The 27,796-nt window shown below is 43.8% G+C and overlaps 1 protein-coding gene across 1 annotated transcript; it reads left to right on the top strand.

Annotated features, from left to right (window-relative positions):
• The first annotated feature begins 32 nt into the window (after nt 1–32).
• Nucleotides 33–27,796, top strand: Ears2 (glutamyl-tRNA synthetase 2, mitochondrial). Its single transcript, XM_075972092.1, has 9 exons — nt 33–200; nt 3,946–4,101; nt 12,082–12,271; nt 17,174–17,646; nt 19,365–19,473; nt 22,206–22,359; nt 22,444–22,574; nt 25,651–25,786; nt 26,547–27,796. The coding sequence occupies exons 1-9, from the start codon at nt 62–64 to the stop codon at nt 26,628–26,630; spliced, it is 1,572 nt and encodes a 523-aa protein (XP_075828207.1). The 5' UTR covers nt 33–61; the 3' UTR covers nt 26,631–27,796.

Here is a 27,796-nt window from a genome sequence, read left to right as displayed (position 1 = left end):
CGCCCCCCCAGCCGCGCGGAAGTGACGCTCGAAGAAGCCCACGTGTGTGTTTCTATTTCACATGGCGGCGTTCCTCCAGAAGCTTCCGCGGGCCGGGCCTCGCGCGGCGGCCCTAGGCCACCGCGTGGGACGGCGGGACGCCAGTCTGGGCCCAGATCCCGGGGCCACGGTGCGAGTTCGCTTCGCTCCCAGCCCCACAGGTAATCCTGGCGGACGTGACGCCCGCGCCGCAGCCCACCGGTCTGTCCCCGCCCCCGAACGTTCCAGAACCAGTCCCTTCCGGTGTCTGCGCGACCCCATTTTACAGAGACGGAAATGGAGGACTAAGATCTGAAGTGATTCAGGTTCCTGGAAGTTCCTTTGTTATAGTGTCTCGGTTATTTTTTGTGTAGTGCGTATAAACTGTGCCAAGCCCTATGCGCTAGAATGCAGTGGTCATTGAAAAGTTAGGGTTCCTGCTTTGAAGAGACTGTCATTCTAGTGACCACGACATGCACTTACAAGAAAAATTTTAGGGTTAGATATGTCATTTTGGAAATGAAGCGGAATAGGGTGCCTTAGAAGGCATTGCTGAAGAGTTAACGTTTGAGTTGAGAACCACATGTTATGGAGACCTGCTTGAAGCCTAAGAGCAAATGGCGCAGTGGCCCGGGTTTATTACTGCTGGAAGCTTAGCAAGCCAAGGGAAATCAGGCCAGTGTATAGCCTGTTAGAAATACTGTCCTGTCGTCTTGCTGGATGGTGGAGCCTTTAATCCCAACACCTGGAAGGTAGAGCTAGGCGGATCTCGAGGCCAGCCTGGTCTACAGAGTTCCGGGACAGCCAGGGCTACAAAAGACCAAAATGAGAGAAACGTCGTCGTCCCTTACCCTCCGCACCACACGTTCCCAACCCTCCTTTAGCTCAAGTCACCTTCCACCCACTTGACACTGTGCATTCCAGACCCAAGGTCAGCAGAAAAAGATCGTTGGGACGGATTCCCTGCTGCGCAAGAACACGTTGCTTCTGGGCAGGTGATAAATCGTGGAATTTTTTTAAACGCTGTGTGGCGGAAGCCCCAATTCTTAATTACCAGTTGTAATTCTGTATTTAAGACTAACATAAATGAAACTACTAGGGAAAAAACGAGTATCTGGTAACCAGACAAAACAAAAGCTCCTTTCTTTTTGTTAGTCTCAGTGGACGTCAAATGGCTTATGAAATGGATGCAAGTTTCTAAACCTCAACTCTCCGTTTCTGTACTTACCTACTGTGAGCGTGCACTGGATGTGAAGAGGCACTTGTGTAGGTCACCAAGGCCTGGCATTTTCTGCATACGTCTATCTAGATACATAGAGTTTTTGTTTTTTTTTTTTTTTTTTTGAGACAGGGTTTCTCTGTTGCTTTGGAGCCTGTCCTGGAACTAACTTTTGTAGACCAGGCTGGGTTTGAACTTACAGAGATCCCCCTTTCTCTGCCTCCAAGAGTGCTGGGATGAAAGGTGTGTGCCACCACCACCGAGCTTATATTTCTGTTTTTGGCCATTCCTAGATGTGTCATTTTGGCAATGTTCTCTGCTCTGTTTATGTCCTAGTTTTGCTATTTGTTAAGTAGGGCTAATAATAGTTCTTGACTGATGGTCTTGAGCCAGTGTAGCTGAGCCACTCAGCAAGATCTGCTATGTGAAGTAGCCTTCACTTCAATTCTTTGCTGACTTCATTTTCATTTCTTTGCTGACTGGCAGGAAAAACCCAAATGAGCAGGAGTTGTCAATCAGTGTAGATCACTGTGATAGTTAAAATTAGTTGAAGGTATACCAAAAAAAAAAAAATTAATTGAAGGTATACTTTTTTTTTTTTTTTTTTTTGGTTCTGGCTGTTTTAATTTGGAAACAGCTCACTGTATTGCCCATTGGCCTAGAACTCACTGTGAAGATCATGCTGGCACTGAACTTGCAGCAATCCTCCTGTCTCTGGTGTGAGCCACCAGACCTGGCTTAAAGTTCTGCTTTGGTCAACATTTAGGTATCATAGCAACCTAATGATAAAGAAGAATCCAGGTGTTTTTGTTGAGTTGCGACAGGAACTTACTGCATCCCTGGCTGGCCTGGAACTTGCTGTGTAGACCAGGCTGTTGGCTCACTTACACAGATCACCCGCTTCTGCCTCCAAAGCAGTTAAGAGGAAAGATGCCACCAGATCCAGCCTGACTTTTTTTTTTTTTAAGCCTACTGACATCAGCAAATTGAAACTTGTGAAAGCTAAGTGAATTCCCAAAGGTTAGGATTTTTTTTTCCCAGACGGAATTCCTCCGTAGCTCTGGAGACTGTCCTTGAGCTAGCTTTTGTAGACCAGGCTGGCCTTGAACTCACAGAGATCTGCCTGCCTCTGCCTCCTGAGTGCTGGGATGAAAGGCGGGTGCCCCTGGCAGGAATTTCTTAATGGTAGACTGAAAATTGTTTTTTAAATTTCATGTATGGTGTATTTGTGTTTTCATGTGGGTATGAGAAAGAGTCACCAAAACTGGCTGGCTAGTGAACTCTAGGAATCTGCCTGTTTCCCACTGCCAGCGCAGGACTTACCAGCTGGATGTTTGGCTTTTATGTAGGGTTAGGGTTAGCTGGGGATCCAAACTCAGGTTGTCATGCTTGTGCAGCAGGCACTTTATTGACTCGAGCCACTTAGTCTTGAAATTCCCGACACTCAGTTCTACGGGAAACTACTTGTTTTGTGGGTTTGCTGAAAGACTCACATAGAACATTTCCTGTCTGATGGTGCCTTCGTACCTGGAGATGCAGATAAGGTCATTATAAATGTACATGGCCTGACTGTGGAGATCCAGGACCCTGGCCTGGACCAAAGAAAGGAGTGGAAAAGGGAAATGACCAACCTGGGAAAATTTGAAACTTTTAGTCAGTAACAGTACTTTCAAAGTTTAAACTCCAACAAAGGGAAATATCGTGAAATCAAAAGTTACTTTTGATCATAATTACTTTTTTGTTGTTGTTTTTCAAGACACAGTTTTGCTGTAGCTTTGGAGCCTGTCCTGGAACTAGCTCTTGTAGACCAGGCTGGCCTCGAACTCAGAGATCCTCCTACCTCTGCCTCCCAAGTGCTGGAATTAAAGGCGTGTGCAACCACCACCTGGCTTATTACAATTACTTATAACTAGTGCTTATGGTGATAATCTCAAGTAGGAAAAATGCAGATTACATGATGTGATTAAGTATGATATGTAGAGTATATATGAAAATATTTTTTAAATAGGATTTAGATGTGTTATTAACATGGAATTAGCCTTTTTCCTCCCTGGAATATATCAGTAGATTTATGTAATGTAAATGCTAGTGTGATCTGGCCTCTGAATAGTTTTCAAACAGATAATGAATGCTGTTTCTCCTTCTGGTGAAACTTGGCCTTGAGGTAAATGTCAAAGTTGAGTGCTAAAGACACTCAGGAAGAGTTGGAGCATTTTTATATGGTGACAAGCTCCTGGACCTGACCCGTGGGTGTTTTTCCATTCCCAAGATGAAGGACTAAATGGAGTCAACTACCCTGACCTTTACTTTTTCTTTCTGTTGTTATTAAGATTTATTTATTTTATGTTACATTATGAGTAATTTGTCTACATGTGTGTATATGTACCATTTCTATATGGTACCTGCTAAGGTCTGAAGATGGTGTTAGATCCACTGGAACTAGATTACAGATAGTTATGAGCCACCATGTAGATGCTGGGTAGTGAACCTGGGTTCTGGAAGAGCATCCAGTGCTTGTAGCCGTTAGGCCTTCTCTCCATCCCCACTGTGTCCTTTTCAGTGACAGTCTGGTTATCAACCAAAGAAATAGGACAGTCACAGCCATTTCTTGGTCTTGAAACTTCATTGGGACATTCTTATTTGCATTTCAGTTGAGGCCTATGATCTAGCCTTTTCCCTGTCCTGTCTGACCTCTTCTCTTCTGCCAGGCTTCTTGCACCTCGGTGGCCTCCGTACCGCTCTCTACAACTACATCTTTGCCAAGAAGCACCGAGGAAGCTTCATTCTGAGACTGGAGGACACTGATCAGAGCCGACTGGTACCAAGGGCAGCAGAGAACATTGAGGACATGCTGGAGTGGGCAGGTGAGGCTGGCAAGGAAAGAGTCTCTGAGGAGGAACAGGAAGAGAAGAAAGCTGTGGGTCTTCTCTGTGCATTCAAGGTGGAGAATAAGAACTCAAGGAAAACAGATAAATCTTCACAGTCTGGGGTGATGGATGTTCCCTGTAAAAAAATGACAAGACTCTCCGAAGCCAAGCTCTATGGCTGTTGTGAAATTCCTTCTCTTATCCCAGTTGTTTAAGTGCATTCCCTGGGTCAGGGCAGGAAACAGGTTCATGGGGAATGAATGGCATATGGTGAACATGAAGTGAGGTCTCCTGAAAAGGATACAGTGCCTATGAGCACCAGCTCTTGCTCCCAAGGGAATGTGACCTCAAATTGTCCAACTTTATAGTTCCAAGAAGAACTAGAAAGCTGAAGTATATAGAATGTTTGTATGTATGTATGTATGTAGATACGTAGATCAGGTTCCTCTATGTAGCCCTGACTGTCCTGAAACTCACTATGTAGACCAGGCTGGTCTTGAACTCAGAGATTTGTCTGCCTCTCCCTCCTGAGTGCTGGGATTAAAGTTGACATTTGCCACCATGCCCAACTGAACGCCCCATTTTTTTTTAAGTACCTTTTTTTTGTCTTCTCCCTAACTCTTTTTTTTTTTAAATATTTATTTATTTATTTATTATGTATACAATGTTCTGTCTGTGTGTGTGCCTGCAGGCCAGAAGAGGGCACCAGACCTCATTACAGATGGTTGTGAGCCACCATGTGGTTGCCGGGAATTGAACTCAGGACCTTTGGAAGAGCAGGCAATGCTCTTAACTGCTGAGCCAGCTCTCCAGCCCCTTCTCCCTAACTCTTTATCTTAATTTGTATTTTCATTTATTGTGTGCATGCACTTGTTTGTGTGTCAGAGGACAACTTGCAGGAGTTGGGTCTCCTTCTACAGTGCAGGTTCTAGGGCCTGAACTACAGTTATTAGGCTTTACCGCAAGAGTCTTGACCTTTGCGCCACCTCATTGACTAATTGTTATTTTAAATGAACACTGTCCATTGGTTTTTTTTGTTTTTTTTTAAATATTTATTTATTATGTATACAATATTCTGTGTGTATGCCTGCAGGCCAGAAGAGGGCGCCAGACCTCTTTACAGATGGTTGTGAGCCACCATGTGGTTGCTGGAAATTGAACTCAGGACCTTTGGAAGAGTAGGCAATGCTCTTAACCACTGAGCCCTCTCTCCAGCCCCAACACTGTCCATTGTTAAACATAGGCTTGAATTTATTTTATTTTTAAACCACATCATTGTGAGTCAAACAAAATGATTGCAGTTTTAGGAGTTGATCTTCTTGTGGGTAATTTAATCCTGAATTTAACTAGGCTTGTTGAAATAAAGAATGTGTTTTGAGTTTCCTGGATCATCTTGAACTTCTATGGGTTCCTACTAAAGACAGGCACTAGAGAAAGTTAACACCCTAAGGAGAAATACGAAGACCACTTGAAGCCCGGTGGTGGTGATACACACCTTTAATTCCAGCACTTGGAAGACAGACTCAGGTGGATCTCTGTAAATTCAAGGCCAACCTGGTCTACATAGCTAGTCCCAGGACAGCTAGGGCTATTACACAAAGACACCCTGTCTCAAAAAACAAAACAAAACAAAAAACTACTTGAAGATATATACTCTCACCTCAGATAATTATTCACCAGGCTCTAAGTTCCTAAGTAGCAGAAACTCATTTATTTCTAGCTTTTATTAGGGAAATTTTAGTATATATGTAGTTGAGGTTCATTGACTAAAGGAATGTATTAGTCATTAAGATCACTTTGACCCATCTGCTTGCTGCAGCCTTAAAAATGCAAGTATTAAGACTTTACCCACCCAGATTTTTTTTTTAAACCGTATTGGTGCTCTAGTCCAGGGCCTGTGCATATTATGCAAGTACTCTACCACTAAGCTGTGCCCTGGCCCTGTACTTCATCCTTAACCTGATAGTAAGTTGTGATGAGAATTATAGAGAAAGGGCTGGAGAGATGGTTTGTTGGGTAAAGTGCTTGCTGTGTGCAGGTGTGAGGACTTGAGATCAGATCCCTGGGGGTTCACTGACCAGGGGTTCTAGCCAGTGAACTCTAGGTTCAGTGAGAGGGCTAGGAGATGATCAGTGGGTAAAAGCACTTACTAGTTTGGGTTCCAGCACTCTTCTAGCCTCTGTGGGTGCTGTATGAACACGGTGCACATATGTACATGCAGACAAAACATCCATATACAAAGAGATCAATTATTTAAAATCTTAAAAAAATGAAGTAGAAAGCCCTTGAAGAAGACACCCAATGTCAGCCTCTGACCTCTACGTGTTCATATGCACCTGCAAAGTTACAGAGAAAGAGGAACATGTTGGAAAACTGAGAAAAGGATGTTCTTCTTGATAAGGTTGTTTCTCTGGGCATAGAGTCTTAAATGAATTAAGGGGCTATTTTGACTATTTAGAGTAGGTGGAAGCAGATGCAAAAGTTCTATGGAAGAGAAGTAGTGTTGGGTGAGAAATGACAAGGACGCCAGTATGGCCCTATAGGTGGAGACCATGCATTTGTTTCCCAACTGCTAAGACCTGAATAATCACACAGAAACTATATTAATTACAACACTGCTTGGCCAATGACTCAGGTATATTTCTAGCTAGCTCTTACATGTTGAATTAACCCATCTATTAATTTGTGTATTGCTGCAAAGCTATGGCTTACCTGTACAGGTTCTGGGCATCTGTCTCCTTGGGCAGCTACAAGCATCTCTTTGACTCCACCTATTCTCTATCTCTGTTCTGGTTTCCCGCCTGGCTTTACTCTGTTGCATTGGCCAAAACAACTTCATTCATTAACCAATAAAAGCAACACATATACAGAAGGACATCCTACATTGTGGCCCAAAGACTACAAAAAAGTAAAATGAGTTTTAGTGGGGGCCAGCAAATTCACTCAGTAAAATGCAGGCCCATGTTACAACTTCAACTTAATGGGGCTCTTGCTGCAGGTACTGTGTGAAGCTCATGTGGAATTGAGGAAAGCCGCTGTTCCTGCCACACTGTTGTGTAAACAGGGCCTGATCACAGCAATAGAAAAGTTACTAAGGCCACATCAATTACTTACACAGATGACCCTGGGTAAGCAAAATGGATCACAAAATAAAACCAAGTCCTAAATTTGGGAAAGGGACTGGTGAGAATGGAATAAAAAAAAAGAAAAAGGAAAGAAGATGACTGCTCCTAGGCATGGTGGGGGAGAAAGTTTACTGTAGATAAAAGGGAGACATAGTCAGAGGTAGGGACATCTGGTTGAGTCCAGAGCGGATGTGACCCTGAGCTGTTTGGGTGAGTGGGGGTGGCTAGTAGGTGCAGCAGCCAGGATGCCCAAAAGAAAGCAGACAAAAAGACTAGAAAACCAGAATGGTTGGATTATATAGGGAAAGGTAGGTAGTTGCGGGGAAGAGAAAGAATAGTTAAGCTGGAAGTTCAGGGTAGGGACAGGATATGCCAGCCAGGAGGGCCCTGTGACAGGCAGGGGCTGAGGGATGCAGGGAGAACCTGGCTGCCAAGTCCGATTTGATAGTTAAATAGGCCTTTGTCCCAGGTTTGAAACATAACAGGGATGAAGGGGTGTTAATAGGAATGGGAGGAAGATAAGAGTGAAGGGAAATATAAAAATATATTCTTTTTTTTTAATATTTATTTATTTATTATGTATACAATATTCTTTCTGCGTGTATGCCTGAAGGCCAGAAGAGGGCACCAGACCTCATTTCAGATGGTTGTGAGCCACCATGTGGTTGCTGGGAATTGAACTCAAGACCTTTGGAAGAGCAGGCAATGCTCTTAACCGCTGAGCCATCTCTCCAGCCCTAAAAATATATTCTATACATACACAAGTGAAAATGTCTTGAGAATGAAAGTAATAAAAAAGATGGAGATCTCTAAAAAACTAATAAATTTTGATATGGAAATGATCCACAAATTTAACTCATTCAACCTTGTTCTAGTTTCCCTGTCTTTTTCTTTTTCTTTTTTTTTTCTTGTGGAGACAGTGTCTCATATCTGGCCTCAAATTCACTGTGTATCCAAGGATGGCCTTGAACTCCTGATCCCTGTTGAGTGCTGGAGCTCTAAGGCCTGCAAAGGATGCTTAGCCTTTCCTAAGGGCCAGCAGGGTATTTTGAAAAGTAGAGTAGCAGCTGTCTGCTGCATGAATGGGTCCCAAAAGTGGATTGAGGTTCCCTTCCCCCTTTAATAGGGTATATCCTAGTTAGTAGGGTTAATATTGTTGTTATGAAACACAATGATTTGAAGCTACTTGGAGAGGAAGGGGTTTATTTGGCTTATGATTCCCAAGGAAGTCAGTATAGGAACTCAAACAGAGCAGGATTCAGGAGGCAGGAGCTGATGCAGATGCCATGGAGGAATGCTGCTTCCTGACGTGCTCCCCATGGCTTGTAGAACCCAGGACCACTTGTTCAGGGTGTCCTCACCAGTATGGACTGGGCACTAATGAAGAAAATGCACTACGGGCTGCCCTTAAATCCTGATTCTGTGGAGGTTCAATTGAGGTTTGATGACTCCAGTTAGTGTCAAAGTTGACATAAAACTAGCCAGCACGGAGTATCTTTTATTTATTCTTTGAAAATTCCATATATGTAAATAATGTGTCTTGATCATAAGCACCCTGACTCCTCCTCCCACTTCCCTAGGAATCCCCAACTCCTTCCTCCCCCAGGTACCCTCAACACATCCCACTCTCCCTTTTCATGTCCTATCCTTCCCTCCCGCCCCCCCCCCGCCCTTTTTTAATGGTAGTAGTAGGTTTCTTCTAGAATCTGTGACCTCCAGCCACAGGTTCTTGACTAAGTTTACAGTAGCAAATATGAGTTCCTATTGAGTTGGCCATAAGTATAATCAGATAGAGTTGGTTACCTTCAAGACATTAGTGCCACTAATGCTGGGCCTGTTGTAGTTATAGTTTGTAGGATTTATTATTATACAGTATTCTGCCTGCACTTATGCTTACATGCCAGATCCCACTATCGATGGTTGTAAGCCACCATGTAGTTGCTGGGAATTGAACTCAGGACCTCTGGAAGAGCAGTCAATAATCTTAACCTCTGAGCTATCTCTCCAGCTCCTCCTCTCCTTTTTTTAATCGATATCCCAGTGAGTCCAGATGTTAGAATGTTAACTTGATCTTCTGCAGACCATCATGGCTGCAGGGAGGTCATGAGTGCAGTAGCTGTGCCATGTCTCAAGACAGCGTTTTATAGCCCTCCTCCTCATCTGCTGGCTCTTGGGTTGGTTTTGCTCTTCTGAGATTTACTCTGGCCTTGAGGTGGGGAAATAGATGAAAGATGTTCCATTTGGAGCTGAGCACTCAGCAGACTCTTGTCAGCACTCTGACCAGTTACAAGCTGTTGTAATAAGAGCTGACCATTGCAAAGAGAAGCTCCCTTGAAAAGGTTGAGGGTATAAGCATAAATATTTAGAAGGCAATTTGACAGCTTGTTGTTTAGTAAAACATCAGTAGTAGGTTCCTCCTGAAGACCTGTGACCTCCTGAACCATGGACTTTTGGCCAAGTTTACAACAAGCTTGAATTCCTTCCTGTGGAGCATGCCTCAAACCCAATCCAAAAGTAGTTAGTTACCTCTATAACCTTCATGCTGTTCTTGGCACCACTGGATCACTCTTGCCTGTGGGCCAGTACTGTAGTGTGCAGCATTAGCTGCAGGAATGCCATTGATGTGTTTTCTTCCCCAGCAGCCTGCCTTATACCTTCTATGCTATAAAAACCTTAGCAAGGAAGAAGTTTTCAGGTCAGTTCCTGCTTGATATCTGAATGTCCTGCAGCAAAATGTGTTATGCTTTTATCAATAGGGCTTACCATCTAGTTCTGGTGAGGTTGCTTAGTGTCAGTGTATTGTTTGTTTGCTTGTTTATTGTGTGTATGTATGTCTGCATGAGTTTATGTGTATCACATGTGTGCAAGAGCCTGTGGAGGCCAGAAGAGGGTATCAGATCTCCTGGAACTAGAATTACAGGTAGTTAGTTGTGAGCCTCCATATGGGATCTGGGAACCAAACCTATGTCCTCTGCAAGAGCAGTAAATACTCCTAACTACTGAGCCATCTCTTTGAGCCTCATAAGTGTGTGGTTTTTGGTCTTGTTTTGAGGCAGGATTTTGCTATATAGCATAGGCTAGCCTTGAACCTTGACAGTCTTCTTATTTCGACCTCCCTAGTAATGGGATTACCAGTTTGAGATACCATGCCTACCGCCCCACGTTCTTTTTTATCAAATGAAGAAATGAAATAATTTTAGCCAGAATATATAGTGCATTTAGCAAGTGCCAAGTGATATGTCCTTATTCTCATTTTGGCCTCTTAGGACCCTTATGAGACGCTTACTATTTACATCTTGTTTTACAAATGAAGAGTTGAAAGTATTCAAAGTGGACTTGCCCAAGATCTCAGCACTGTCCACTGGGTTTGAACCAAGGTCCATCTGTGTGGAGTGTGTGTGTGCTAGGTTTAAACGTTACAAGGTGATCTATGTTCTTACCCTACTTTACTAGAAGCTCTTAGTGGGCAGAAGCCCCCTTCTGCAGGCCTTGCATCTCCCCTGCCCTCCACTGGAAATATTGATATCTGTCTCTCACACATGAGTCCAGAAGCTGGATGTTAGGTTTGGAGTCTAGCCCTGTAAGTGTTGGGTTTAATATGCAGTTTTATTGGGACTGTCTTACATACAAGCCTTCAGACTCTATACTCTGTAAGCATATAAATGCCAGTGCATTTGTTCCCACAATCATTCTCTATAAAAGGCTGTGAGCTTCATTTTCCAGAGGAGAAAACTGAGGCTTAAAAAGGATGAATTATTCAAAATTAAGAATGTATGCTTTGGCTGGGCAGTAGTGGCTCACACCTTTAATCCCAGCACTCGGGAGGCAGAAACAGACATGAATCTGTGAGTTTAAGGCCAGTCTGGTCTACAAAGAGAGTTCCAGGACAGCCAGGGCTGTTTCACAAAGAAACCCTAGCTCAGAAAACTGAAAAAAAAAAAAAGTGTGCTTTGGTTTGGAGCTAGTGGCACCCATATGCCTTGGTTTTTCCTTCCAGATTGTAATGGTATCAACACTTATTTGGAAGGAAGGCTTAAAGGTTTTGGGAATGTTTCAGAAAAAAACAGCAAAGCATCCAGGTAGTGGTGGCGCACGCCTTTAATCCCAGCACTCGGGAAGCAGAGGCAGGCGGATCTCTGTGAGTTCGAGGCCAGCCTGGTCTACAAGAGCTAGTTTCAAGACAAGCTCCAAAGCCACAGAGAAACCCTGTCTCAAAAAACAAACAAACAAACAAACAAAAAATCAGCAAAGCAGACTGCAGAGTGAATGGTGCCCTAGTATTTATACATTGTCATCCTTTGTGATCCCTGTCATGGCCAGTGAGTACCAACAAACCAACAGCCAGAAATCCAACCAGGACAGGCTGGAGCCTAGCCTTCCTGCCTTCTCTTGAGTCTGGCTACAGGCCTCAAATGGTTTCTCTCTTACGTGGGAAAAGTTGGATAGAAAGGATACACAGTAGACAGCCCACACACATCCCTGTGCCCCATCCCCTTGACTAGACTATGTGATCTTTAGCCCCTAGTCTCTCATAAATTGTGGTAGTACTGGCCTCATGGATTATCATAAAGCTTAAAAATTCAGTGTGTCAAGGCCTGGTGACATGCCTTTAATCCCAGCACTCGAGAAGCAGAGGCAGGTGGAAATCTGTGACTTTGAGGCAACCTGGTTTACAAAGCAAGTTCCAGGATAGCCAGGACTACACACAGAGAAACCCTGTCTTGAAAAAGACAAACAAGAAGTTCAGTGTGTATGTAAAGCACCCAGATGAATACTTGAAGAAAAAAAAAGAAGAGCATTATGTGCTTTTCTGGTGTTACTGTGTGATGACAATTCTCCACCTGTGTTCCAGGCATCCCACCTGACGAAAGTCCCCGTCGGGGTGGTCCTGCTGGGCCCTACACTCAGTCCCAGCGGCTGGCACTGTATGCCCAGGCCACAGAAGCATTGCTGAAGTCTGGAGCTGCCTATCCATGTTTCTGTTCACCACAGCGGCTGGAGCTCCTGAAGAAGGAAGCCTTGAGGAGCCGGCAGACACCCCGGTGAGATCCCTAGACCATTTTGGATGCCTCCCCAAGCCTGTGTTTGTAGCATCTCTGATTCTGCAGGTCAGACATTTGGGTAGGGCTTAGCTGGGCTCTTTGGGTCTGGGTGTCTTTCAAAGCTACAGTTGGGCCGAAGTCAAGCCTGCAGTTCCCTAGAATTTGTTTGAGGAGGATTTGCATCCATCTCCCCAGAGGCTGTTTGCAGGCCAAGGGTCTTACTATATTGTCTGTTGCTCATCAGGTAGGTTTCCTCTAACCAACTAAACTGCCAAAATACACACAAGGGCTGTCTTTTTCTTTTCTTATTTCCAGAGCTGAGGACCAAACCCCCTTTCTTTTTATCTTTTTGGTAGTGCTTAAAGTTGAACAAATGACCTGGTACATTCTAGGCAAAGATTCCTGTAACTCTACTATATCTCAAAACTATACAGCTCACAGCTTGGCATAAATGTACCTAACTGTGGAAGTGACATCTTACCACTGTGTTCTTTCCTTAAAAAGGAGTCAGTGTGAGTTCAGCCCATACTTAGAAGAAGGACATTGTAAAGCCTGAATGCCAAGAAGCAGGATCAGTCATTGTGGCTGTAGAGGAAGCTGCTGGTTATACTGTACCTCAAGCGATACTAGTTTTAATAATAATAATAATAACAACAACAACCTATTATAATGTATAAAAAACTTTCTGGGCTGGAGAGCATGCTCAGTAGTTGAGATTACTTAATTGGCTATGTATGGTGACACACACTTTTAATACTAGAACTTGGGAGGCAGAGGCAAGTAGATCTCTGTGAGTTTGAAGCTAGCCAGTTCTACATAGTGAATTCCAGGGCGGCCAGGTTTATGTAAAGAGAAGCTATCTCAAAACACAAAACAAAAAAAGCTTACTGATCTTGTTGGGGATCCAAGTTCAGTTCTTAGCACCCAGTTCATTACCAATTCTGGAGGAATCTGATTCTTCTGGCCTTTATAAAGGCGTGTACTCAGCTGGGTACTGGGCGGATCTCTTTGAGTTCAAGGCCAACGTGGTCTACTTGAGCCAGTTCCAGGACAGGCTCCAAAGCTACAGAGAAACCCTGTTTTGAAAAACAAACAAACAAACGAATAAATAAAAAACACCTGTACTCACATGCACATACTCCCCCCACACACTAAAATATTATTAAATATAATAAAAGTAGGTGAGTGTGGCAGCACATGCCTTTAATCCCAGCACTTAAGAGGCAAGAGGCCAACAAATATCTGTGAGTACAGGGCTAGTTTGGTCTACAGAGCAAGTTAAGGTCAGTAAGGACTTCACATTGTGACCCTATCTCAAACAAACAAACAAAGAAACAAAACAAAACATAAAAATCTAAAAAACTTTTCATGTTTGGTACTTACATGGGCGCACTTATGCAGCACGTACCACAGTGAGTATGTAGAGGTCAAAGGACAGTTTTCCTGAATTGGTGCTTTCCTACCATATGGAAATTGAACTTAGGTCATTAATCTTGGCAGGAGGCACCCTCATGCACTGAGCTATTTCACTAGTTTCATGTTTATTACTACTCCAAAAAAATACAGAAACATCTCCCTTAACCCTCCCTTTAGCTACTCATTTCTCCTCTCAAGAGGCAATTGGTACCAGCTGGTGTTCAGTGCCTATGCTGACAAACAGAAAGTACTGTTACCTTTTCTAGTAAATGGTAGTGTGCAGTATACTACACACCTCTTGTCTTGAGGAAGTTTCTATATCAACCCATAATTTTTTTTCTTACCCTTCTATACTATTCCATTTATGACATGGCATGGTGACATTTGCCTATAATCCCAGCATTCAGGAGACAGAGGCAAGAAGATCAGCAGTTCAGGGACATTCTTAGCTACCTTGGAACTTTGAAGCCTTCCTGGACTTTGTGAGACCCTTTTCAAGAAACAAGGGGACTGGGGAGATGGTTAAGCAGTTAAGAGCACTGTAGAGGATTATTTAAATTATTTAGAATTTTTTTGTTTTGGGCTGGGGAGATGGCTCAGTGGTTAAGAGCACTGACTGTTCTTCCAGATAGACCCTGCACCCGCATGGCAGCTCACAACTGTCTGTAATTCCAGTTCCAGGGAACCCAATACCCATGGCAAAACACAAATGCACATAAAATAAATAAATTTTTTAAAAAAGTTTTTTTTTGTTTTATTTATTATACGTATAGTGTTCTGCCTGCATGCAGGCCTGTATGCCAGAAGAAGGTACCAGATCTCATTACAGATGGTTGTGAGCCACCATGTGGTTGCTGGAAATTGAACTCAGGACCTTTAGACAAGCAGACGGTGCTCTTAACCACCAAGCCATCTCTCTAGCCCTTAATGCTTTCTTTTGTAAGTTGTCTTGCTCATGGTGTTTGTCACAACAAAAGAAAAGCAACCAGTACAGTGAGGGAACTTTGAAATATGCCTTTTGCCTCTGTGCTATGTATGTAGAATAGTGTCATAGTTTATTTGCTGTGATAAAATACCCTGACAAAAGAAACTTAAGAAGGAAGGGTTTCTTCTGGTTCACAGTTTGATTTTCCTTCATGGCAAGGAAGTCCAGGTAGCAGGGGCTTAAAGCATCTGCTCGCATTATGTCCATAGTGAGCATGAAGAAAGAATGGATGCTGATGTTCAGCTCCTTTTCATTTTTTTTTTAAATTTTTCTTTTCTATTTTTATGTTTTTGGTTGTGAGCCTAGCCTTTAACAGCTGAGCCATCTCTCCAGCCCTTCTTTTCTATTTTTATTTGTGTGTGTGGTTTGTTTATTTGTTTTGCTTTGTTTTTGTTTGTTACTGTTGTTTTCCAAGACAGGGTTTCTCTCCGTAGCCCTGGATTTCCTGGAACTAGATCTGTAGACCAGGCTGGCCTCAAACTCACAGAGATCCCCCTGCCTCTGCCCCACACCCCCACCCCAGGTGCTGAGATTAAAGGCATGTGCCACCATGACCAGCTGTTTGTTTTTAATTGTAAACAGACTATATTACATTGGTACAAAGAATTGTTTTTAGTTATGGTCACATGATATCATGGGATCTGTGAGAGTTGATTGAAGAGTTAGATGTATCAAGAACTGAGCCTGCAAGCTTCACATTTGTGTTTGTTAGGACACTGTTGGATATACATTTAGAAAGTTAAAAGTGATGGACAGAGGCCAGTGAATTGGCTCAGTGAGTGAAGTTGCTTACTGCATATGCCTGGAAACCTGAGTTCTAGCCTTTTAAAAACATTTTTTCCAATACAGGGTTTCCCTATATAGCTCTGACTGTCCAGAAACAAGCTCTTTAGATTCAAGCTGTCCTTGAACTCAGAAACCCACCTATTTCTCCTCCTGAGTGCTGGCATTAAAGGTGTGTGCCACCACTTTCAGCTAAAACTTTGTGTGGAGGGCGGGGAGCAAACCAGAGGCCTGGGGAGCTGGCTTAGTAGTTAGGAATTTATACTGCTTTGCACAGGACCAGAGTTGAGTTCTCAACACCCACATTAGACAGCTCACAACTACCTGCCACTCCAGCTCCAGGGGCTTCCAGCAGTTCTGGCTTCCACAGGCACTGTGCTTAGGTGTACTTACATACACATAATTTTTATAACAATTTTTGAAGAAGTAATCAACAAAAAAAAAGAGAAGTGAAAGATAAAATTTTAAAATGACAGCAACACCAGCACTCGGGAGGCAGAGGCAGGCGGATCTCTGCGAGTTCGAGACCAGCCTGGTCTACAAGAGCTAGTTCCAGGACAGGCTCCAAAACCACAGAGAAACCCTGTCTCGAAAAACCAAAAAAAAAACAAATAAAATGACAGCAACAACAGCTCCCTGTATTTTCTCTAGTAGGCGAATCATCTGGGCTTATGATTACCCTGTAGATTCTTGCTTAGCAGGTCTGAAGTTGGGGTCTGAGTTTCTCATGAGTTCCCTAGTGAAGCTGATGCTGGTAGTCATGCCTACTTTGAATGAGGAGGATGTGAGCCACATCGACCTTATTTGTGCATCTTGTGGAAAATGTGGTGATGGTTACTCCACACTAAGAGGAGCAGCCTTGAGATAACTCTGGGGTGAACTCTGACTGTCACCCCACCTGCTGACAGCCTTGCCATCTCTCCCTTAATTGTCTGTGGGGTTAACAGTTCCAGTCTGGCTCCTCAGAGGGTGGCATCCACAGAGTATTCCTGGGAGGTATAAAAGGAGGGATTTTCCCCCCTAGAAGTACATCTTAGGGCTGGAGAGATGGCTCAGAGATTAAGAGCACTGGCTGCTCTTCCAGAGGTCCTGAGTTCAATTCCCAGCACATGGTGGCTTACAACCATCTGTACTGAGATCTGGTGCCTCTGGCGTGCGGGCATACATGGAGGCAGAATGTTGTATACATAATAAATAAATAAACCTTAAAAAAAAAGAAGTATATCTTAACCTAATTGGGAAGAAATAACTTTCCCAGGACCCTACTCCTTCCTTACCTACCAAGTGTTGTTTTCTTCGATTTTCAATGAATAGAATGGGTTTACATTCCTACCTGGGTCCATCACTGGCACCAGGTCACAAGATTACAACATGGTCTGTACTCATTGTAAGCCTACTTTTGATCTAAGCATTTTCCCACCTCCTCCTTAGCAAAAGAAAAGGAACAGCAAAACATTAGTGTCTGCTGCACTGTTACCCACATGACTTTATTTTTAAACTTCCATTTTAGACAGAAGAAACCCCTTCAAGAGGTTACTGCATTGCCCAGGGTTATAAGGTTATAGTTATAAGGTATCAGTTGGTAGTGCTTACTAGCATACCCAGGGCCTTGAGTAAAATCTACAGCACTGTAAGTAAAAACCAGAACTTGAAAAACAAGTGGAGTATCTGTCCATTGATGGTTCTTTTAGCTGCTCTGCTGCTCTGTCTCCCAATAGGTATGACAATCGGTGCCGGAGCCTGAGCCAGGCACAGGTGGCCCAGAAGCTGGCCGTGGACCCCAAGCCTGCTATCCGCTTCCGCCTGGAGGAGGCAGCACCAGCCTTCCAGGACCTTGTATATGGTTGGACTCAACATGAAGTGGCCAGTGTGGAGGGGGATCCAGTTATCCTGAAGAGTGATGGCTTCCCCACCTACCACCTAGCCTGTGTGGTGGATGACCACCACATGAGCATCAGCCATGTGCTGAGGGGCTCTGAGTGGCTCGTCTCCACCTCTAAGCACCTGCTTCTCTACCAGGCCCTGGGCTGGCAACCGCCTCAATTTGCTCATCTGCCCCTGCTCCTCAACAGGGATGGTAGCAAGCTGTCTAAGAGGCAGGGGGACATTTTCCTGGAACATTTTGCTGCCTCTGGTTTTCTGCCTGAAGCCTTGCTTGACATCATCACCAACTGTGGCTCGGGGTTTGCAGGTACATATGCACCAGAGTGGTCCTAGTGACTGAGCTTGAGGCTTTAATACAGACAGATCTGCTTGTCAGTCCCAGCATTGCCACCTATCAGTTACATGATCTTGGACAAGTTCATTATTCTAGTCAGCAGTGTTTATTGAGTCATGCTACTGAGCTTCCTCACTTGGTTTTCCCACACAGCTGTTGTTGATGGAGTGGACTCACAGTGTGCACTGCCCCTGCCCTCAGAGACCTAGAGTCCCATTTATCTTGTTCATATGATAGGGCTAAGGCTGTGCTCTGTAGGGTTAATTAGGAGCCAGTAAGCTTATAAATATAAGGAACCAGCTCACTGTCTGGCCACACCATAAGCTTTAAAGCCACAGACCTTATGATTACTGTGATTACATAAGTATGAGCTCTAACAGTATTACTGGTGTACTGTGAATCTAGCTTATTCGAGGTTTAGAACACAAACCTTGAAGAAGCCGGGCGGTGGTGGCGCATGCCTTTAATCCCAGCACTTGGGAGGCAGAGACAGGTGGATCTCTATGAGTTCGAGGCCAGCCTGGTCTACAAGAGCTAGTTCCAGGACAGGCTCCAAAGCTACAGAGAAACCCTGTTTCGAAAAAACAAACAAACAAACAAAAACAAACCTTGAAGAACCAAGTACCAAATAGGATCACTCCTTGGGGCAATAACTTGATAATTCTAGTTTCTAAGGTGATTTTGAGGCTCGAGGAGGTTGTAACTTGCCAGAGTCACATCCTTAGTAAAGGATAGTGTTCTTTTGTTTTGTTTTGTTTTTCAAGACAGGGTTTCCCTGTAGCTTTGGAGCCTGTCTTGGGACTAGCTCTGACAGATCAGGCTGGTCTCAAACTCACAGAGATCCGCCTGCTTCTGTCCCCCCTCCTCCAAGTGCTGGTATTAAAGGTGTGCACCACCACCTCCCAGCAAGGATATAGTTCTTGAGGCCCATGCCTGACCATGGTGTCTTCTGACTGCACTAAAGGTATTGCTGCTCACTAAGAAAGTGCTTCCAGGAGGCTGGAGAGATGGCACAACAGCTAAAAACTCTTGCTAGTATGAGTTCTATTCCCAACATCCATATCAGATGGCTCACAACTGCCTGTAACTCCAGTGTCAAGGGATCTGACAGCCTCTTCCAACCTCCATGGGTAGGCTTGTGTAACTTGCGTGTGCACACACACATAAACTAAAAATAAGAAAATGTTCAAAAAACAGCTTTCCATCTGGGTGTGGTGTTACACACTTGGAATCCCAACGTTAGAGAAGCTGAAATAAGAGGATTGCGAATTTGATGTCAGTCTGGACTTTACAATACCAAAGTCCTTTCTCAAACAAAACAGAAAAGCAGCAACTTCCAGCACGGAGGTTCCACTGTGGCATTAAGTATGAAGTTTGTAGGGCATGCTGGTGCCATACTCTACTCAGAGCCAAGCACACAGAAGCTCTGGAGTAGCCAGGCAGTGGGCACACTGTTCTTGCAGTTTTGATCCAAAACTGGGAAGCCTATAGCTTGCTCACTTGCTCTTCTTTGTGTGTGAAAGTGGGAGAAAAGCTGGGCAGTGTAATCAACATCTATATTCCAGCTGTGTGGGAAACTGAGGCCAGAGGATCAAAATCTGTAGGCCAGCCTGGGCAATGCAGAAAGATAAAAGTAATTACAGAAATAAGCTGAGGGAGGGGCCGAGCAGCTGAGTGGACCTGACTTGCAGAGAACCAAATGGGCAGGACCCTGCCGGAGCTGATAACACAGTTTGACCTGACCCGGATCACCTGCCACTCAGCTCTGTTGGACCTGGAGAAGCTCCCAGAATTCAATAGGTAAGTGGGAGAGCCAAGTACTATGGTGCATACCTGTATTCCCAGCACTTGGAAAACTTGAGAGAGGTGAATTGTAAATCCTGGGCCAGATTGGATTACATAGTGGCCTCAAATATACTATGTAACCAATTGATGACCTTGTATCTTGATCCTCCTGCTTCCACCTTTCAAGTGCTCAAATTACAGGAGTGTGTCAGCATACTGACTCAACTGCACTTGTTTTAAGTATATGACTTGATCAGTTCTGTAATTTTGCTATATGTTAGCTATAGGAGATCCAAGACAGAATTTAAATGACTAGCACATTTACACAGTGGGCAATGAGGCATTTCTTGCATGGGGCCTGCAAAAGTGAATGTAATCTAGATGCAATATAACTACCTTTTTTTTTTTTTTAAATCTCACAGATGTGCTATTTTAGGGGGACATGGAGTCCAATTATAGATACACTGTGATGCCTCCCAAGCCTCCTTGAAAGACAGGGAAGGGAGGGAGTACTTAGGACTGATGCCCACAGACTTAATCTAACCAATAATTATCCTCAGATGTTTCTGTCATCATGCCACTGCCGTGCTTACTTCAGAGACATGGTAAATACATTAGGAGGCTTATTAGTGTTCCAGCAGCAGTAGCAGTAAATACTGGTAGTATATGAACATGGTAATTGTAATTAAGAATCATTTAGTTTGACTATGTTCCAGGCTTGAATTTATGGTGTATCAATTCAGCATGGCCAGGGCTTCTCTGTGTAACAGTCCTGGCTGTCCTGGAACTCATTTTGTAAATCAGGCTGGTCTCGAATTCACTGAGATCTGCTTGCCTCTGCCTTCCAAGTACTGGACTTAAAGGCATGCACCACAACCACCCGACTATGTTTTCTGTAATACTCTTGTTTTTGTTTGTTTGTTTCAAGACAGGCTTTCACTGTAGTTTTAGAGCCTTTTTAGCTCTTGTAGATCAGACTGGCCTCAAACTCACATAGATCTTCCTGCTTCTGCCTCCCAAGTGCTGGGATTAATTGCATGCACCGCTACTGCCCAACTTCTGTAATATTCTTTTGAAAAATATTTTTTTCAACCAAATTACTTTTGCCTGTAATTCCAGCACTGGGGGTTGAGGTGGGAAGATACAGAGTTTTAGGCCAGCCCGACTACATAGAACCTATCTCAAACATCAGAAGCTAAGCAAAAAGTTTTTAATGTTTTTGTCAGTGTACATTCGAGATAGCTTCCCATAATGTCTTGTCTTCCATCTTGTGACATACCAGGAGCCTCAGACTCCTACAGGCTGCAGCTCCCAAATGGGTGACTTCCAAACCCTGGCATCAGTACTTTGAATGTAGATCCATACTTAACCTTCATTACCACCCTGTCTGTGCCAAGGCTTCCCAGCTTTCTAATGGCTGTGTGACTGATTGCAAACTCTTGCCAGGCAGGCTTTGGACACAGGATTGTTCCAGTCCTAGCCCTATGAGCTGTTTGCCACTTTACTGCCTAGCTTTCCTCTATAACACAGACAAGGGACTACAGGACTTAGAATGGTCCCTGGTTCTGCACTGCTCTGAGTCTCCTTGGCAGCATGGGAACTGAAGATGACTGGGTTTTGTATGAGGGTTGGACTCTTAAGAGGCTTTACTGTTCAGAAGGAGAAAATCAGAGAGTTAGAATTCCAGAAAAAAGATAAATTTGGCCGTGCGGTGGTGGCGCACGCCTTTAATGCCAGCACTCTGGAGGCAGAGGCAGGCGGATCTCTGGGAGTTTGAGGCCAGCCTGGTCTACAAGAGCTAGTTCCGGGACAGGCACCAAAGCTACAGAGAAACCCTGTCTCGGAAAAAAAAAAAAAAAGATTAATTTGAACAGAACAGAAAGCTCCAGCTTTGAAGCTGAAGCTGAGTGCTTCATTGAAACAGTCCCTTGTTCCAATCCTAGGAATACATTTTTACCTCTCCTTTTATATTGGTGTTTCATAATCCAAGTGAGGCCAAAAAGCACATTCCTGGATCCTATTGATAAACTCAGGTGCCTGTAGTAATTGGGTGATGGTGTGGGAAGGGAGAGGCTAGTAAGACACCAAGAAGGAGAGGGCCAGGGCAACTAGAGGACAGGAATCTGAGCCAGCAGCGTGGATCCAGCCTGCTCCAGCCACTTAAGGGGCTTGTGCACCCAGAGCTGCTTCTTCCACGGGAAAACCAGAATGTTCCTTATGTGATCTAGCTTAAGACAGTTCCTTTGCTGGCTGTAGCTGAGTTTTAGAATGTTTCCTTAGCATGCATAAGTCCCCAAGTTTGCTCCCTACCACCTCAAAAGTCATAGGAAAAAAAATCAGCTACTATTTTTAAAACACTAAAAATACTTGTTGTGGTGTTGTGCACCTTTAATCTACGCTTGGGGTGCAGAGGCAGGTGGATCTGTGGTTTTTGTGGCTAGCTGGGTCTACATAGTGAGTTCCAGGCCAGCTAGGGATATATAGGGAGACCTTGTCTATAAATAAATAAATAAGTGAAAGAGTAAGTAAATAAAAACACTGAAAACAAATCATGTCTGCCTAGACTTAAGCTGGCTGTGACCTCGATCAAATCCTGCCCCTTTTATACATACAAAAAAAATTACATTTATCTATGGGTTTTGAAGATGTGAGTGACTGTCTTCAAATCCCTACTGTTGCCCCAAGGGGAAAGATTTGGCATAGTCCTGGGGTACTCATACCAAGGCATCCTCCTCATTTACCCTCAGACTGCACCTCCAACGGCTGGTGAGCAGTGAGACCCGAAGACCTCAGTTGGTGAAGAGGCTGCAGGCCCTGGTGAAGGAGGCATTCGGGAGCCAACTGCAAGACAAGGATGTTCTGGACCCAGCATATGTGGAGAGGATCATCCTGCTGCGACAGGTATGGAATCAGGGCCTCCTTTCCCCTTCCAGTGCTTCTCAACTCCTCCCAGTGCATGTGATGACTGCCTCTCTCTCTCGCCAGGGCCACATCAGCCGTCTGCAGGATCTGGTCTCCCCAGTGTACTCCTACTTATGGACTCGTCCTGCCGTCCATCGAGCACAACTGGGTGTTGACTCAGAAAAGGTGGATGTGATTGTCAAACGCTTGCTGGGGTAAGTGTGCACACACCTGGCTAATGGTTAGACACACCCTTCCCATTCTTTGCCCTTGCTTCTCTACACCAGACCTTTTGGACCCTATCACAAAACTGTGACAAACTTAAAAAAAAAAATGCTCTCTCACTGGCTTCTCAGGTAAGGACAGCAACCCCAAAGGTCTAGATGGCTTCCCCTCCCAGAACTTCCTTTTCCTCTGCTGTGTGTAGGGGGAGAAATACCTGGCTTACTGTAGATATAACAGGGTTTTTGTCTAATTAAACTTTTAAAGGTTTATTTAGTTTTATTTTATGTGTCTGAGTGTTTTGCCCGCATGTACGCCTGTGTACCATTTTTGTGTCTGGTATATTATTAATACACTAATTTTTTTGGTGGGGGGGCGGGCTTTAAGGCAGGGTTTCTCTGTAACAGCCTTAGCTGTCCTGGCACTTGCTTTCTAAATCAGTCTGGCCTTGAACTCACAGAGATCCACCTGCCTCTGCCTCCCAAGTTCAGGGATTAAAAGCGAGTGCCACCACTGCCCAGCACACTGAAACTTTTTAAGCCTAGGCTTTAAATGTGAATATTATAAGCTGGACATGGTGGTGTACAATTATACCCTGGTGTATTCTTCCATCTGCCTAATTCTTCTCATAATTGTAATTTCTGTTTTCCATTTTATCCCAAAAGGTATAGTACAGTGATAATGTTTGGATATATTTTCTACTTTTTTCTTTTTTTCTTTATTTTTTTAGAGATAGGTACTGTATGTTGCCCAAGCTAGTACAAAACTGTTCAGAAATGATCTTCCTGCATCTTTCCAGGCAGCTAAGACTGTAGGCATGGAGTACTGTACCCAGCAGTAGTATGCCTAGATTTGTCCAATGCTTGAAAGTGTCCTCATTCCTTTCTATGGCTAACTTTACTTGTAATACCACTTCAACAAGAATTTAATTAATCTATTTATTTATATTAGGGTTGCTTCCAAATTTTGCTTTTAGAAATAATTGTACAGTGACTAAACTTGCAAGGATATTTCTAAGTATATTTGCAAGTCTACCCCCAATCAGTACCCTCAGTCAGTACCCAAGTAATTTGGTATATTCCATAGTCGGGTCTTTTTTTTTTAAAGATTTTATTTATTTATTAAGTATACAATATTCTGCCTGCATGTATGTTCACACCAGAAGAGGGCACCAGATATCACTATAGATGGCTGTGAGCCACCATGTGGTTGTTGGGAGTTGAACTCAGGACCTCTGGAAGAACAGTCAGTGTTCTTAACCTCTGAGCCATCTCTCCAGCCCCATAATAGGGTCTTTAGTTCTTTTTTCTTTTGTTCTGTTTATTTGTTGTTTGTTGTTGTTTGAGACAGGGTCTCACTATATAGCCTTGGCTGGTCTGGAACTCATGTATAGACCAGGCTGTCCTCAAACTTGTAGAAATCCACCTGTTTCTGACATCATCCAAGTACTGGGAGTAAAGTACCAAATTTAGCATTGTTTTAAACATTGGTGTAGATTTGTGCATGTGAATGCAGTGCCCGTGGAGAGTAGAGATAAATGGAGCCACCCAGTGTGAACTAAGCTCAAGTCCTCTGAAAGAGCAGTATATACTTTTAACTGCTGACCGTCTCTGCAGCTGTTAATTCCAGTTCACCAAAACCATGTCTCAACTTCTCATCCTTGTCGTGGATTAGATTTTAGAGACACTGGGACTCTCACTCAATTCAGGAAAGTTGATACCCAAATGTCTGGGAGCCTCCAGACCACTTTTGTACCAGTGTCAAGGTCTCAGCCAGCTCTAATGTCTCCTGGGGTGCCATTAGCAGCTTCCTGGGACTTGTCCTTCTGTTCTTTGGCAGCCTCTTTCCCTGAATAAATACAGTGACAATTAAGGAATGTCCATTTTCTTCCTATCTTGCACTTTAGATTTTTAGTATTTTATCTCTTTGATTTTATAAACAGTAGTGATCCTGTGCCCAGTTAATGATTGCCTTTGGTCCAGTAAGACTGCTGTGATAAAAACACCATAGACTTCTGTAAACAACAGGTTCTTCCAGTGCCAGTGCCAAAAGCTGGGAGTCTACAGATGAGTGCCAACTGACTCAGTAGCAGCCAATGGCTTTGTCCTCCTTGGTTTTTCATGTCCTCAGCTGCTGAAGTCTGGCAGTTGTTAACATTGAGAGGCTGTTTCTTCAGATTATTTATAAGACCACTTCACACTGAGCTGCCACTCAGAGCACCATGGTGTGGACCCCCATCAGGAGCAGCAGGGGGTCTGCTCATGTAGCATTGATATAGCACCTCTGTCCTATCGTTTTAGAAGTTGGTTTGTTTTTGTTTTGTATTGTGTGTGTGTGTGTCCGTGGAGATTATAAAGGGGCACTGATTCCTTAGAATTGAAGTTAAAGGTGGTTGTAAGCCACCTGACATGGGTACTGGGAACCAAACTTGGGTTCTCTAAAAGCAGTAAGTGCTCATAACTGCTAAGCCATCTTTCCAGCCCCTGGGATATAATCCTAAGGGACTGGGGAAGCTGCAGTGGAATGTAGTCACGTACTGCCTCAATCAGAGCTGGGATAGATGGCTTATAAGTCCAGCTCTCACTAGTTGGGGACCACTTGAAACTCAAATATGCTTCCAAGAGATGAGGATGGTTGCTGACTGGTGGAGTTTAGATCCTTCATGTTTCTGTTTGTGGGGAAAGAGGCTCTCTACCTAGCATGTTGACAGGGAAGCTGTTCCTAGAGCTGCTGTTTCCTGATGTTTTCTTTCTCTTCCTCTGTGCTATACTCCCCTTGACAAATCTTGAAGCTGTTTCAAGTAATTCCTTAGAAATTACCTATTCTTTTATTCTGTGTCCAACCCATTCCCAAGTTTTCTTTCTAGGTTCTTCTGCAATGTCTCTGAGCTGTTCGGTATAGTAAATACTAAGTTTTTTGTTTGTTTTTGTTTTTTGTGACAGGGTTTCTCTGTGTAGCCCTGACTGTCCTTGAACTTGCTCTATAGACCAGGCTAGTCTGCCTCTGCCTCCCCAGCTCTGGGATTATAATCATGACCATTACGCCTGCCTCAGACTCACTCTCTTTTAGAGTTTTAGAAACATCTGGTTTGAGCCTAACTCAGGATGTGGTGAACAAAGAACTGAAGAAGCTTTCAGAAGGCCTAGAAGGTACCAAGTACAGCAGCGTGATGAAGCTCCTCCGAATGACCCTCAGTGGACAGATGGTGAGATGGAACATGTACTGAAGTGTTGTAGATAGTCCCTCATTGACCCTCCCAGCCAATGTTCATAGTCTGGTACTAAGGCCAGTCCAGGGGGATGATAAACTGATGAACAGATCACTTCCCTCATTTACCCACTGAGCATCTTCTGGGTCCAGGCACTGTGAGAGTTACAGTGGAGATGGCTTAAACAGAACACATACCCCTTCCTCATGGAGGTCATGAGAATAATAGATTACCAATTTGCCAAAGGCAGAAACAGCCTCCCGAGAGCCATTGAATGGGAAAAAAATTCAGACAAGTAGGACTGAGTAGGGCTGGGTTATAACTTAGTGCTGAAGCATTTGCTAGCATTCATGAAGCTCTAAGGTTGATCCCTAGCTCTGGAAAAATAAAAACAGGGGCTGGAGAGATAACTCAGAGGTTAAGAGCACTCTGGGGAACCAGGTTCAGTTCCCAGCACCCACATGTCATTGCACAATTCTCTGTATCTCCAGTTCCAGAGGATCTGACACCCTCACACAGACACACATGCAGGCAAAGCTCCCATATACATAAAACAAAACTTAAAAAAAAAATCACCTTAGACAAAAGAAAATACAATAAATACAGGCTCCATTCCTGGGGTTGCAGGCTGTGGGTTGGGGCTGGTCTGTGGATTGTGGTCTACAGATTGAGACATTGAAAATAAGCGTGCATTCCTTCTACAGTTTGAGGCAAAAAAAAACAGAATTTTTGTGTTTTTTCTTTTTCTTTTTTTTAGCAAGGACCTCCTGTGGCTGAGATGATGGTGTCCTTGGGCGCAAAGGAAGTACAGGAGCGAATCCAGAAGGTGCTTTCTAGCTAAGGAGAAGATGAATAGGAATAAGGCAGCTCTGAAGGCCTCTACACATGGAAACTGCATTCTGAGGAGATCAGGAGGCCTGCAGCCCATTTGGACACTTTCAGGATCAACAGTAAGAGAAACAGACTCTCTGAATACCCTCATCAGCTGGCCTTCGGGGAAGCCCAGCCTGCTTCACCTTACTGATTCTGGAAAGGATGAACTTGAACTCATACCTTTTTTTTTTTTTACCTATTTTGTTTTTGTTTTCTGAGATAGGGTTTCTCTGTGTAAGAGTCCTGACTGTTCTGGAACTCACTCTGTAGACCAGGTTGGCCTCAAACTCAGAGATCTGCTTGCCTCTGCCTCCCAAGTGCCGGGAGTAAAGGTGTGTGCCACTACTGCCTGGTTCTTTTCTATTTTTAATGTGTTTGGATAGTTTGCCTCCATGTTTGCCTGTGTATCACTTGCATATGTCCAGTGATTCTTGGAAAGGCAAGGAGAACATAGATTGCCTAGAAATAGAGTTTCAGAGGGTTTTGAGCTACCATTTGGGTACTTAGAATTAAACCCAGGTCTTCTGGAAGGGCAGCCAGTGTTTAATCACTGAGCCATCTCTCCAGCCCCTTGTGTTGATTTTCGTGCCATATTCTACAGCAGATATTAGGAGCTAGTTTACAAAAAAGATAAACATTCCAAATCAGTCCAGAGGACTGAGGTCTTGGTTCATTAGGCTGCATAATAAAATATCACAGAATATAGTGACTTAAACAAAAACTATTGATTTGTTTAATGTCCTAGAGACTGGAAGTACAAGGTAAGTGTCATAGGGTCAGTTTCTTGAGGGCACCTCTCCTGAATTGCAGTGTCCTCCCAGGGTCTTTCCTTTGTGCACATTTATCCCTGTTTCCTTTTGGTGTATCCTACTGTTTCTCAAGGGCACCAGTCAGGCCAAATGCTACTCACTCTCACAGCCTCATTTTCGCCTAAATAACACCCCTTTAAAGTTTGACATCGTATGATACTGAAGCTTAGGATTTCTATAATTGGAATAGTAGGTGGGGCGCAGTTTAGTCCACAATAGTTCAGTGTTAGTCTGGACTCATGGGTCCCAATTCTCAGGCCCCTTCTGAAGGTAGAGCCATAATGGACACAAGCAGGACCAAATAGACATCAGACTTTCCTTTCAA

Source organism: Microtus pennsylvanicus, chromosome 5, assembly GCF_037038515.1.
Source record: "Microtus pennsylvanicus isolate mMicPen1 chromosome 5, mMicPen1.hap1, whole genome shotgun sequence".
Lineage (NCBI taxonomy): Eukaryota > Metazoa > Chordata > Mammalia > Rodentia > Cricetidae > Microtus > Microtus pennsylvanicus.
Note: the sequence above shows the minus strand (reverse complement) of the source record. Positions and strands in the feature narration are given on the sequence as shown.

Coding starts and splice junctions, on each gene's coding strand:
- Ears2 (XM_075972092.1), top strand. CDS start 62: ATGGCGGCGTTCCTCCAGAAGCTTCCGCGGGCCGGGCCTCGCGCGGCG. Junction 4,102..12,081: donor GGACATGCTGGAGTGGGCAG/GTGAGGCTGGCA, acceptor CCTGTGTTCCAG/GCATCCCACCTGACGAAAGT. Junction 25,787..26,546: donor TGACCCTCAGTGGACAGATG/GTGAGATGGAAC, acceptor TCTTTTTTTTAG/CAAGGACCTCCTGTGGCTGA.